This window comes from Sceloporus undulatus, chromosome 4 (genome assembly GCF_019175285.1).
Source record: "Sceloporus undulatus isolate JIND9_A2432 ecotype Alabama chromosome 4, SceUnd_v1.1, whole genome shotgun sequence".
In the NCBI taxonomy this organism is placed as follows: Eukaryota; Metazoa; Chordata; class Lepidosauria; order Squamata; family Phrynosomatidae; genus Sceloporus; species Sceloporus undulatus.
Window position 1 is genome coordinate 221,539,930 of NC_056525.1, and position 14,470 is coordinate 221,554,399.

At 44.2% G+C, this 14,470-nt stretch overlaps 1 protein-coding gene across 5 annotated transcripts in view; it reads left to right on the top strand.

Annotated features, from left to right (window-relative positions):
- The window catches only part of VPS13B (vacuolar protein sorting 13 homolog B), a 485,868-nt gene that overhangs the window by 311,186 nt on the left and 160,212 nt on the right, over positions 1-14,470 (top strand). Inside the window, exon 34 of one of the 5 annotated variants that reach the window (XM_042465700.1) lies at positions 4,326-5,278. The exons of the other annotated variants lie outside the window; for them this stretch is intronic. Coding sequence (XP_042321634.1) covers positions 4,326-4,370 — 45 coding nt within the window. The 3' untranslated portion in view covers positions 4,371-5,278. Of the gene's footprint in view, positions 1-4,325; positions 5,279-14,470 lie in introns of those variants that run through there. 5 annotated transcript variants of the gene reach the window in all.

Here is a 14,470-nt window from a genome sequence, read left to right on the forward strand (position 1 = left end):
CAGAAGATGATAGTTATGGAGGAAGGAATCTCTTCCTTCAGGCTAGCTCTGGTGGAACTGATCCTGCCTGGTCATGTCCCTCATAGGCCGGAAGATGACAGTTATGGAGGGAGGAGTCTTCCTTCAGGCTAGCCCTGATGGAGCTGGGCCTGCCTTGTCAACTCCCTCGTAGGCCGGAAGATGACAGTTATGGAGGGAGGAGTCTCTTCTTCCAGGCTACCCTAGTGGAGCTGGGCCTGCCTGGTCAACTCCCTCTCAGGCCAGAATATGACAGTTATGGAGGGAGGAGTCTCTTCTTCCAGGCTAGCCCTGGTGGAGCTGGGCCTGCCTGGTCACTCCCTCAACTATTTTAAGGTGTGTATGGTGCCAAAAGATCCCCAGTACATTGTGGGTGTGAATTGATAAATGTTGCTCTTATTTTCCCTAGGAAAGGGGGGAAATTGCTAAAAATAATTTTATATGCCCTTACTGTTAGAATTTGATAACATGGTTGTATGGTCAAGAAAGTGCTTTATCAGTTGACTTTAACCATTGTTCTTATAAAAAGTAGTAGAGGTGGTCTGCACATTTGTGGGTCCTTAGCCATTAATCATGCCTGCTATCTTAAATATCTGGCACACCACATCCCAAGCACTTATTTGCAGGCAGAGCAAGTCCTGGGAATTTAAGGTGCCCTATTTATTTTCTTTTATTTCTTGTAAAAATTAGACATGACTCTAAATCTTTAGCATGACTATCCAGAAGTAAATGCCCTACTCATATGACCTTCTTATATTATTCTAAAAGATAAAAATTTATTGCAACCAGTTATGTAATAGTTGTTGATAAAGATTTAACATTTGCTTCCTCCCCTAGTAAAATCTAGCATGCTGGCCAGTGACTAAATCAATAATTATCCCAAGGAGATGGTTTCCCATAAGAAAAACAAATTAGAAATTGTGCAGTCAAAAATCTGAATACTAAATAAGGTACTGTTAGAATCCTGTTAGTATTCTACCAGATAGTGTTTGTAGTGTAGTATAGTAGTGGGGGGATGATGGGGCTTTAGCTGCAGTAGAAGAGTAGATAGTGATAGTAGTGCATAGCAGGGCCAGGTGTCTTATCTAGTGGCCTTGAAGGCCTGGCTCTCCGAGCGCTCAGAGCTGGGAATGTGCTTTCACTTCTGTGGGAATCAGGAGGGGCTTCGCTTGGCGGGTTTCTGCTTGGGAGGGGTTTTTGGCCTTTGGGGATTCTGTTACTTTGTCTATGGGAGGGTGTGGTTAGTCTCAGCTAAGAAGCTGAGTGAGGCACATGTCTGATTCTGGATCTATCAATAAAGTGCTGTTGATTATATCAATCAAGCTGACTGGTTGATTGTCTGGAATTCTGGGTGCTAACTCTGACAGTTAGCTGAGACTCACCATACTAACTTCTGCAACAACCATGACGGACCAGGAGGCCGAGGGGGGCAGGTACATCCTCCAAGAAAAGCCAAACGATCGAGGGCGCGGAGGACACTCAGATGGAAGCCCCAGGAGCTGGGGCTGTGCCAAAGGTGGTGAGGCAGCAGTTGCCACAGACCCCACTGGCACCTGGGCAGTGGTTTGGTCTGCCAGTGGCGCCACCGCGAACGAAAGAGCGAAGGCGTGCTGCACGCTGGTCGGACTGGAACACCGGCTTCACGCAGCCGCTGCAACTGCCTCCCAGGGAAGAAGCCGACTTGGAAACGCAGGTACAACAGCTGACGGTGGACATGGAGGGGGTTCAGGACACCCTGGCCACGATCCTAGAGGTCCTCCAACGGCTCACGGGTAAAGGAGGAGGGAGAGCAGGAGCAGGTGCAGGTCCGGCCCGGGCCCCAGCAGCGCTGCCCCCAGGGGCGGGAGCTGGCGCGGGAGCTGGGGAGGAAGACGCTTTGCCCCAGGGGCCCCCACCAGCGGCACCACTGGCGGCACCCCCCCCAAGACAGAGCGCAGGAGGCCCAAGCCAGGAGGCTGGGAGTCAAGTTTGATGGGGATCCCCAAACACTGCCTTACTTTCTATCGCAAGTAGCAGACCACATGGAGGAGTGGGGACCCACTTTCCCCAATGAGGCAGCCAAAGTAAAGTGCGTGGCTAGACACCTCAAAGGGGAGGCGGCGAATTGGCTGGTGCAGCTATACGACTGCCAGGCCACTGAGCTAAGAAGCCTAGCAGAGTTTATGAGAGCTTTAAGGGCCAGATTTGAAGATCCCTTTCGGGCTAGCATTGCCCTGGCTGAGCTCAAGGCTTTGGATCAGGGATCCAGGTCGGTGTCTGAATATGCAATGGAGTTCAGGAGACTGGTGGCCCAAGTGTCGGACTGTACAGAGGGAATGAAGATTCAGTACTTTAAAGAGGGACTGCGTCCGGAGATTGTGAGATGGGCTCTCACTAGAGGCAACCCCCCCACCGCGATGGAGTGGATCAGACTGGCTGGAGAGGCGGAGGCCATCCAGCAGGAGGTCAAGATGCTGGCTCAGAGGAGAGCAAAAGATTCCAAAGGAAAAGGGAACAGGGCCCCAACACCGAAAGGTAAAGGCCAAAGAAGCTCTGCGGAGAGCGAGTGGGAGAGAAGACGCAGGCTGGGCCTGTGTTTGAAGTGTGGCAATAAAGGCCACTTAATTGCAGCTTGCCCTGACAAAGGCCAGGAGAGGAAATTTAACCCCCCGCAGACCCCCCTTGGCAAAGCGGCGAAAGGGGGAAAAGGCAAGTCAGAGAAAAGGGCCCCAGCTGATCGCAGCCTGCAGGCAGCAGAGGAAGGGGAATCAGAAGTCTGGACGGATAGTGGAAGTTCGGAGCCTGAAGAGGGGCCTTTAAACTACCAGAGCCTGCCTTAGAAAGCGGCGAAAGGCGGGCTAATGGATCTGAGAGCCGCGTGCAAATGGTGAGTGGGGGTGTCCCCCTATTTTCATTGACTGTGACTTTAATGGTGGGGTCAAAGGAAAAGGCCATGCAACTAATTGCGGCCATTGACTGTGGGTGCACCAGATGCTTAATAAACCCTGCTGTGGTCAGCAGTTTGGACATTGCAACTCATCCCTTGCAGGAGCCCATACCCTTCACACAGATGGATGGGTCTTTGATGGGTGGGCAAGCAGCGGAGAAAAAAACCGCCCCTGTGTGGCTTGGGGTGGCAGACCATTGGGAACAACTCCAGCTGGTGGTGGGGCCCACCTACAACTACCATTTGATGCTAGGTATCGACTGGTTGCATCACCACAGCCCCTCTTTAAGATGGAGGGACAGACAGTTGATTTTTGATGATCCAGTCTGCAGAGAACATTGCCTTGACCAGGCCGTGGTGCTTCCTCCTCTCCTCCCGCCGGTGCCACGCCCGGGGTTGACTCCGAGGGAGACGGCGGCCCATTTAGAGACTATGCAATGCCATGGGACATTAAACTGTGTTGGGGAGGGAGAGGTTTCCTTCCCTCACTGCTATCAAGATTTGCAGAGGGTTTTTGAAGCTAAGGAGTGTGATGTGTTGCCTCCGCATAGAGAGACGGACTGTGCCATTGAAATAGAGCCGGGGGCGCCACTGCCTAAGCCTAAGTTATACTCAATGACCCCAAGGGAACTTACCACCCTAAAAGAGTTTATCGAGAAAAACTTGGCCCGGGGATTTATTAGACCATCGACTTCGACTTTTGCTGCTCCTGTCTTCTTCAGGGAAAAGAAGGATGGCTCCTTGCGGTTGGTCACGGACTTTCGCAATCTGAATGGGATTTGTAGTACTAATAAATACCCCCTGCCTTTAATGAAAGACATGTTGGGACGATTGGTCACAGGCAAGATTTTTACCAAGTTGGACTTGAGGGATGCTTACTACCGAGTTCGCATCAAGGAGGGGGACGAATACAAGACTGCATTTAACTGCCCCTTGGGGGCATTTGAGTATCTAGTTCTTCCTTTTGGCCTGGCGGGGGCGCCAGGGATTTTCATGAGGCATGTTAACGAGGTACTATATGACCTATTATTTGAAGGGGTCCTGGTGTACCTGGATGATGTGCTTATTTACTCCAAAGACTTGGATAGCCACATTAAGTTGGTTCGGGAGGTTCTCAAGAGACTGCTGGATAATCAGCTGTATGTAAAACTGTCTAAATGCCATTTCCACACAGAAAGATTGGACTTTTTGGGATATAGAGTTTCCAACCAGGGCATAGAAATGGATCCTGCTAAGGTGCAAACTGTACTAGACTGGGCGCCCCCTAGGAACCGTAAAGATGTTCAGAGGTTCTTGGGCTTTGCCAACTTTTACAACAGTATTGTTGCAAAGCAGATTTTTCTGGTTAACTTAATCTAAACTATTTTTATTTCTTTTTCAGTGTGTTTCAGAAGTAACCCTTTTGGATCAAGCAGTTTTAACCTGAGTGTTAAGTGCAAGTTTGGGCACAGTCCAGATTTTAAGGTCTATGTTATTTGGTTATCTGAAACAGACCTCTTTTTTGTTGAGATTGTATTTCTTTTGTCTTTGTCTAACCTTACTATAGAGGTTTAAAAGAGATGAATGTTCTGGCCAGCCTCTTTCGGAATCTATCACAATATTGGATTAAATATAGCAGTCTTTTGTTTTATGTCTCAACTATAACTTAAATCAATCTTCAGATTTATAAAACTTCAGAAGCCTAGTTTGGTAGCTAAGTGAATTGTGTTATATTTTGACTATTTAAATTTCAAATAACTACTTTTATACTTAGACCAGATAACTTTTGTTTTATATTGCAAAGTATATAAACATGTACACCACAGCTATTTATTACAAAAATGTTTTTTAAACTTTTCCTTATCTATATAGGATTGTGTCAACTTATAAAACTTGCTTATTGAAAATAATGGATAATACATCTCACATATCTACTGTTTGCTTCAGTTTATTATGTATGCTCATTTAGGTGCTAATGGTACCATAAATTAAATATTTGCACACATTGAACCTACAGAGACACTCTGCTTTCCATTGCAATCAATTCCTAATAAAGTTCTTCCAGTTGTTCTAGAACAGCCTACCCAATTGGAAGAAATAATGTTATTTGGTAATAATAAACAGCTAATGAACAGTACTTTTCCACCATACTTTTTCTTCTGTCTAAAAACTGCTTCTGAAGTGTTGATAGCAAAACATTTGTCTGATCTTCATTTTGAATTAAAAATAACACAATAATATTTGCTTATCTGGGGTTGGGAGGTATCATAGGCCCTAGACAAACTGGCCCTGTAGCACATCCTGGCGACGTGCTAGGGTTGCCTTGGGGCGCAGTTTCTAAACGCCCCACAACCGTAGGACATCACCAGGACGTCACAGCTGTGCGGCGCCGTATACACGGTGCTCATAGCTGTGACGTCACTGCCATGCACCATCCAGATGGGCACGCGTGGCAGTGATGTCCTCGCGCCACTGCAGGCAGTTTGCAGTGGCGTGAAAAGGAGCCGCTTTTTAGCGGTCCTTTTGCTTCTGCATAGCCACGCTGCACAATTTGGATGCTGCGGCGCAGTTTCATGGAAAAGAGAGGCGGCCTGTACCCCGCCATAGATGTCTTTATTAACATTCTGACATTAAGATGATATATTTTAGATAGATTAGACTAGACTAGATTAGATTAGATAAATATACAGTGGACCCCTGTTATACGCTGGGGTTTGGTTCCAAGATCTCCCGTGTATAACAAAATCCGTGTATGCTCAAGTCCCATTAAATATAATGACATATAAAAAACGGAAAATCAAGGTTTGATATTTGAAATTTATACTTTCTTTGAACATTTTCAAACCATGTATGCTTGAATCTGTGTATAAAAAATCCATGCATAAGAAGGGCCGACTGTAATATATAACCCAAGTATATGATATAATGTGTGTTCACATGCATCTCTTGAATGTAAAAAGCAAATCCACCAGTTTGAAAACATCCCTAAAACCATTCTTTGATGAAATCCTAAAAACACTTCATAGACATGTGTTCTCTTTTATTCTGTCGATTACTTCTTTTAATTATAATCAGTTGTGAACCAATCATGACAGTGCACAATGGACTGTTACAACAGCAGTGTGGAATTTAAAAATATGTAAAAATGGTGTTATGCTAAAAGGATGTAGTAAAATAGCCCAGGCTTGAAATACTAGATTTTAGGCATTTCTGAAACATAACCATGTAAGTCTGGAGCATCAGTATGCAAAGGGATCATGTAGCATCTTTGAGACTGAGTGAAAAAGTTTGCAGCATAAGCTTTTATAGACGCAGTCTATTTCCTCAGATACATTTCAGTTATTTTTAAAAAATGCATATTTGAACTAATGTGTTTCTTAATAGCATGTAATGTAGAATTAGACTTTCCCAACAATAAAAATCTACTTGTATATAAAATGTTTTAATACATACTGACATTATAACTGTCAGGTTTTAAAGAAAATTCTGTTTGTGAAATCGAAGGCTTTCACGGCCAGGATCCATAGATTTTTGTGGTTTTGGGGGGCTATGTGGCCGTGTTCTAGATGAATGGAAGTGTGTGACATGGAGGTGTCTGGGGTAGCATGGAAGTGTGTGAGGTAGATCTACTGTGTGGCCCTTGGTTGAGAGGAAATGATTTACATGTGAATCTGCCTGTTGGTGAATGGCAAGGCCTTGGGATGGGAGGATATGGGATATGAGTGTGTATATTTAATTAGTGATCCATTGTCTGCTGGTTACCTCCTGACCCTGGGGAATGTTTATTTGCATGTGCTGAGTCTTGATTTTGGTATTTTTCAGGACTTGTAGCCAAACTTTATTTACTTTCAGGTTTCTTCTTTCCTTTTGAAGTTGTCCAGGTGTTTGTGGATTTCAGTGGCTTCCATGTGCATTCTGACCCGATAGTGTTGGTGTGGTCCAGAATTTGAGTGTTTTCAAATAGAATTTTATTCCCAGGTTGTTTTAGAACATATTCTGCTACTGCTGATTTTTCTGGCTGGCACAAAATTCTCTTTGTTGCATTGTAGATTTTTACAGAAGCTAATGTGGTATAGTAGTTAGAACGTTGGACCAGGAGACCAGGGTTCAAATTCTAGCTTGGCCATGGAAATCCACTGGCTGATCTTGGGCAAGACACACTTTCTTAGCTGCAGACAATTATTATTATTATTATTATTATTATTATTATTATTATTATTATTTGTATACCGCCCTCTGGCAAACCAATCCAGGCGGTTAACAACAGTAAAATATAAAATATGACAATTAAAAACACTTTATCCCTCCCCCCTTAAGACAGTATTAAACAGTATAACATATTAAAACACAATATCAATGCATAAAAACAACAATTAAAAACTAAAAACCCTGATATCCCTCTGTTGATCCTCAACCATCACTAAGATGGGGCCACAGGAGGAATGAGGGAATCAGGGAACCTGGGCCGGGATGGTTAATCTGGAAAGGCCTGCCGGAAGAGATCCGTCTTGACCGCTTTTTTAAAGCTGTCTAATGATGTTATCTGACGGATCTCATAATGGCAAACCCCCTCTGGACAGATCTTGACAAGTTAACCGCATGATAGGGTCACCTTAGGATTGCCATAAATTCGAAACAACTTGAAGGTACACAACAAAAAGTTTCTTACAATCTAATGCTTTGCTTTCTCCTTTTCACTCACACCCCTAATCTCCAGCGTCCTTTGTATTAAGTATCTTGATCTGGCACCCTCTTTGGAACCATTCTGTGAAAAAAGCCAATACAAAGCAGAGAAGGCTAAAAATAAAATGTTCTTATTTGAATGTTGCCTGGCAATTATTCTGTCAATGTATTTCCAGATTACTTATGTTTAGTAAGAAGACATCCATTGATATACTCTCTTTTAGACAGGGGTGGGCAATGTGGCCTTTCAAATATTGAGATAATAGTATCATCTCTAGCCAGCATAACAAAAGGGAGAGTTGAGATGTGGAAACTACAGGTTGCCAAACCCAATACTGCATGATAAGTTGTCCAGATATGAAACTTGAGTAGGTTCTGTATCATGTTTCATGATGGGGAGTTGGAAATATCAACCTAGTGAAACTAACAACATCATTTTGGATGTTTGTCATTTGTCATTCTGGATTCTTAATATTTGTTTCTATAGGCTTTCTCAGGAGATATCAATCTAGTTCTAGTTTTTAAAAGTCAACATGGTAACTTTTTCAAGGGGGTATATGCATCAAATAACAGTGTTGTCTCTACATCTCAAAACAGATTTGTGTTATATTATGTATAAACTGTAAAGAACAGTGAGTTGTTCTACAATACAAAACTAATAATAATTAGTGAATCATGCTCAGATATGCTGCTGTTTCTGGTTAATTGGACATTATTTTGTATTCTGACCTGCACTTTATACCAAGTGTTCTATCTATTTTTTTATATATGTTGTAGTTGTGTGCCTTCAAGTCATTTCCAACTTATGTTGACTCTAAGATCAACCTTTCACAGAGTTTTCTTGGCAATATTTGTTCAGAGGGAGTTTGCTTTTACCTTCTTCTGAGGCTGAGAGAGTGTGACTTCCCCAAGTTCATCCAGTGGGTTTCCAGACCAAGTGAGGACTTAAACCTTGGTCTCCAGAACCATAGTCCAATACTCCAACCACTACTATGCTTGCTCTCTTTTGTATATAATAATAATAATAATAATAATAATAATAATAATAATAATAATAAATGTTTATTTATAAACCGCTTTTCCAACGATCAAAGCGGTGTACATGTCGTTAATCAAACAGTAAAAACAGTAAAAAGAGTCTACATCATAAAATACATATTAAAATAGAATTAAATTCAAACGACAGTAAAAGCATTGGATAAAAAACTGTTAAAAACATCGCAGTCTATTAAAACCAAACTGCAGAAACAATAGGGGAGGTAGAATCTTAGATGGAATTGGGAGGGTAGGCTTGTTGAAAGAGATAAGTCTTTAATGCCTTCTTGAAGGCTTCCACCGTTCCACTGTGGCGGATATCTTCAGGGAGGGCATTCCACAAGGAGGGTGCTACAGCTGAAAATGCCCGTTGCTGTGTTGTTACCAATCTCACCTTAGGGTGGTCGAGTAAACATTTTCCTGTAGTTCTGAGTGTGCGGGGAGGATTATGTAGGGAGAGGCATTCCCTCAAGTAACCCGGGCCCAAGCCATTTAGGGCTTTAAAGGTAATAACCAACACCTTGTATTGGGACCAGAAACGTATAGGCAGCCAGTGTAAAGATTTTAAAATAGGTGTTATATGGTCGGACCTCGGTGTCCCCGTAATTAACCTGGCTGCAGCATTTTGAATCAGCTGCAGTTGCCGAACCTGATACAAAGGTAGCCCCATGTAGAGCGCATTGCAGAAATCCAAACGAGAGGTTACCAGCGCATGTACTACCTTTTCTAGGTCCCTCCGGTCCAGACAGGGACGTAGTTGGCGAATCAGCCGGAGCTGATACCAAGCACTCCTGGCCATCGCATCTATTTGAGATTATAAATGTAGGGATGGATCCAGGAGTACTCCCAAACTACGTACTTTATCCTTCAGGGGAAGCTTAATCCCATCAAGGACAGGATGACAAATTTCCCTGCCCGGGCTAGGGGAACCTATCAAGAGTACCTCTGTTTTCTCTGGATTCAATCTGAGTTTGTTTTTCCTCATCCAGCCCATTACTGCCCCCAGGCAGGCATCCAGAGGAGAGATGCCATCCTTAGTCACTGTTTCAGTTGGAGACACGGAGAGATAGATCTGGGTGTCATCAGCGTACTGATAACACCGAGCTCCATGACTCTGGATGATCTCTCCCAGCGGCTTCATGTAAATATTAAACAGCATGGGGGACAGAATGGCACCCTGAGGGACGCCTGATGTAAGCTCTCTATTACGAGAGCAACTGTCCCCCAGCCTCACCATCTGGAACCTACCAGAGAGATAGGATCAGAACCACTGGAGCGCAGTGCCCCCGATACCTAATCCTCCCAGGCATTCCAGAAGGATACCATGGTCGATGGTATCGAAGGCCGCTGAGATGTCCAAGAGCACCAGCAGAGTAGTATCTCCTCTGTCAGTGGCCAGACGGAGATCATCGACTAAGGCGACCATGGCAGTCTCAACTCCGTAACCCGCTCTGAAGCCAGTTTGAAATGGGTCAAGATAATCGGTTTCATCCAAGACTGCCTGGAGTTGAGAAGCAACTGCCCTCTCAATCACCTTGTCCAAAAATGGTACAAGGGAGACCGGTCTATAGTTACTCATAGATAGGGGATCAAGGGAAGGTTTCTTCAATAGAGGCTTTACCACAGCCTGTTTCAATGATGGTGGAACAGAACCTTCCCGAAGAGATGTATTTATAATTAGATGGAGAGCGAATTTTATAACATCTCCTCCCTGCACGGTCAGCCAAGATGGGCAAGGGTCAAGGGGGCAAGTTGTCTTTCTCAAACCTCCAAGGAGCTCGTCTACGTCCTCGGTACTCAAAAACTCGAATTGATCCAGAATAACCTTGTTACCAGAGGCGCTGGATACCTCTACTGATGGTTCTGCGTGAAAACTGACGTCCAGATCATCCCTTATCTGAGAGACTTTGTCAGCAAAGAAGTTGTTAAAAGCGTCGCAGCAGGCAATAGTTGGTTCAAGCAAAGGGTTCTGGGTGGCAGGGGCTTGAGTTAATTCCCTGACCACCCTGAACAGCTCTGCCGGACAAGACTCTGCTGACGCAACCCGTGCAGCACAGAAAGCATCCCTAGCTGCACCGACTGCCACTCCGTAGGAACGCAACATGTTCTCATGGAGTGTTCTGTCAGATAATTTCTGATGTTTCCGACAGAGGCACTCTAGCCGTTGCACAGCCCGCTTCATCTGGCGAAGATCTTCTGTATACCAGGGTCTTTTCTTAGGAGCAGGCCGGCAAGGATGCTCAGGAGCGATACTGTCTATAGCCCCGGTGAGATTCCTATCCCAGTTATCCACCAGGGTTTCGACAGCGTCGCCATCATTCCGAAACATAAAACCCTCTAGGGCGTCTTGGAACCTTTTGGGTTCCATCAACCTTCGAGGGCGGACCATTCTAATAGGTCCACCACCCCCGAGGGGTTTTTGGATAGTGGCATCCAGTCCTATCTTGACCAGGAAATGGTCCGTCCATGACAGGGGGGAAATAGCATTACAGTCGGTCCTTCTTATACACGGATTTTTTATACACGGATTCAAGCATACACGGTTTGAAAATGTTCCAAAAAAGTATAAATTTACCTTGGTTTTCCATTTTTTATAAGGGACACCATTTTGCTATGTCATTATATTTAATGGGACTTGAGCATACACGGATTTTGTTATACACGGGGGATCTTGGAACCAAACCCCAGCGTATAACAAGGGTCCACTGTAATTCCCACCCACGGACATTCTCGGACCGTACTGAAGACTACATTGAGTGTGTTATCCGCACAGTGTGTTGGCCCTGAAACCAATAGGGACAGGCCCATAGCTGTCATGGATTCCATGAACAACCGAGCTGCACCTATTGGATCTGTTGAGCCGGCCTCGATGGGGATATTGAGGTCTCCCAAGACTATAAGCCTAGGGGACTCCAATACCAGCTCCGACACCAGCTGTGTCAGCTCGGCCAGGGAGTCTGTTAGGTTACGGGGTGGTCGATAAACCAACAGAATCCCTGTACTGTCCTTGGCTTTCAGAGTCAGGTAAATACACTCGATGTGCCTCAGTTTTGGTACCGAGTTCCTAGTCAAGATGATGTGACTTTTATGGACTACAGCCCCTCTTCCCCCTCGCCCACAATCTCTAACCTGTTCTTTCAACGTATACCTGGCTAGGAGGGCCTTGGCCCAAGTTACAGAACTATCCTCCCCCAGCCAGGTTTCCGTGATACATGCCAGGTCGGGGGCTTGCTCATCTAAGAGGTCGTATATAATATGAGATTTATTCTTCACCGACCTGGCATTACAAAGAAACAAGGTAAGGGATTGTGGTATGTTTGGGATGATCCTAGGTTCTTTTGAGCTAACAGAGGGACAGGAAGACGGGATAGGTATTACATATTGATCCCGACTTCCTTTAACAACTTTTGTCCGTCTGTTAACACCATACCTCCCCATCCCCCGCACAACTCTTATTGGAGCACCACAGATATTATTAGCTCCTGCATTAATGCAATTAGGCTCCATACTCATACTGATGGTCTTTTCCATAAGATCTTCCAGTAACTGATTTTGGTATAATAGTGACTCAAAGGGGCCAGATGTCCAGGTACATCCAAATATAAAATAAAAGAGAAATAGGAAACCAGACGTTATGGTTCCTAAGGATGCCATAGGTGACAAGATGTCATAAACGCGTGTATGTATATGTATATGTATGTGTGTATAAATATATTGATTTATATATTTGTGTGTCTATATATGTATATCAGGAGTGCGAAACATATGGCCCAAAGGTTTTTCTGAGAGCTCCCAAGGTCCCTCAGGATTCGCATTTTTACCCAAAATGCCTTGCCATGGCCAATGCAAAGTTGACTACCAGATAAGTTCCTGCTTTGGGTTTGTTTGTTTGTTTTAAAGGCCTCTACCAGGTCTAAATGACTTTGCAGTCCAAAAGCATGGTGAAATCCCGTACACACACATTTTAGTCTATTTCATTTAAATTTTTAAAAAAAGTCAAGGGAAGTAGCCAGTAAGTATGGTGCAGACTTTCAAAATGCCCTGAGGAAGGAAGCTATGTGCCCCTAAACTCTGGTAATTGCCTACACCAGGTGAGGATATGTGTGTGATGTACATACACCATTTTCTCTGCTTCACTGGTGCAGCTTGGTTTTATTAGAGTTCAAGACTGCTTCACTGTCTGACAGATATTTTAAAAATAAAATATTGCAGTATTTTGGCTCCAACTTTTATCTTTGCATTTAATCATATGTATTTTGTCTGATAGCCTTTCCTTATGGTTTGTTTTCATAATGTAGTTCCTTTATATGATCACATGCTTTCAGATGGGATGTTCTCATTTTTAACTAGTCATCAAATCCATACATACTCTATGGTACAAACTGTCCGACCTTTCGCACTAACCTGTTCACCACTAATTACTTTTTCATCATCAAAATTTTAAAGCCTGATCTTCGTCCCATTTAATTCATTGTTTCTTCTCCTTCTGCTTCTTAGCATCCTTCAAGAGATTAATTTACATCCTCCATTTGTGCCCTGCATTTCACACAAAAAAAGCTGCTAACAATAAATTAAAAACAAAACTGGATTGAACAATTGTTCTATTACAACTGTTACTATAATTGTTATTTATTTTGTTGTTGCTAACTGCCCTCAAGTTGATCCCAACTCATGGCAGCCCAGTGGATGAGACATCTCAAAGCCCTGCTATCCTCCACTGTTCTGCTTAGCTACTGTAGATTCAGACCTGTGATCTCCCTGATTGAGTTTATCCATCTAGCAAGCAATCTTCCTCTTTTTCTACCACCTTCTACCTTTCCTAGCATTCTTTTCTTTTCTAATGAGTCACTGCATTGATTTTCTTCCTGTCTGCTTTCTTCACTGTCCAGTTATTACATCCATACATGGCAATGGGGAATACAGTGGCTTGGAAGATTGAAACTTTAGTGCTCAGTAGTGTACCTTTACTCTTTAGGATCTTGTCTTGTTCTTTCATAACTGCCCTTCCTATTCCTAGTCTTCTGCTAATTTCTTGACTGCAGTCTCCATTCTGATTGATGATTGATCTAAGATACAGGAAATCTTTAACTATTTCAGTTTCCTTATTGTCTAGGTTGAATGTACAGTAGTCCCTCCACATTCACGGCGTTGATACTTGCAGTTTTGATTATTCATGAGGTCAAGCCACCATGTGTGTATGCACTCCTCTTCATCCTCACTGCTGGGCTTTTCCCCGGGAAAGGAAAAGGCCAGGAGAGAGCAGCCAGGAAGGGTGTGCGTGCCAATGCCGCCCCATTCCTGGCCAGATGGGTGCCTTCCCCAGGTACCGATCCAGCCCAGGCACTGCTTTGGCCAGGAAAGGGGAGGAGATGGAGCCATCACCACCCAGCCTCTATCCTAGGAAGATGGGTGCCTATCTTGATAACTGCCATCCTCCAGCCTGTGAGGGAGTTGACCAGGCAGACCCAGCTCCATCAGGGCTAGCCTGGAAGAAGAGACTCTTCGCTCCTTAACTGTCATCTTCCGGCCTATGAGGGAGTTGACCAGGCAGGCCCAGCTCCACCAGGGCTAGCCTGAAGAAGAAGAGCCCTCCCTCCAGTCCATCTGCCTTGGTCCAGGCCTCAGAGGGAGAGAAGAATTCTGGACCTGATCCCCTTCCTCCCACCATTCCCTTCTCCTTTTGTGTCATGTCTTTTTAGATTGTAAGCCTGAGGGCAGGGAACCGTCTATTATCCCCTCTGTTGTAAGCCGCCCAGATTCCCAGTGATTGGGCGGCATATATTATTATTATTATTATTATTATTATTATTATTATTATTATTATTATTA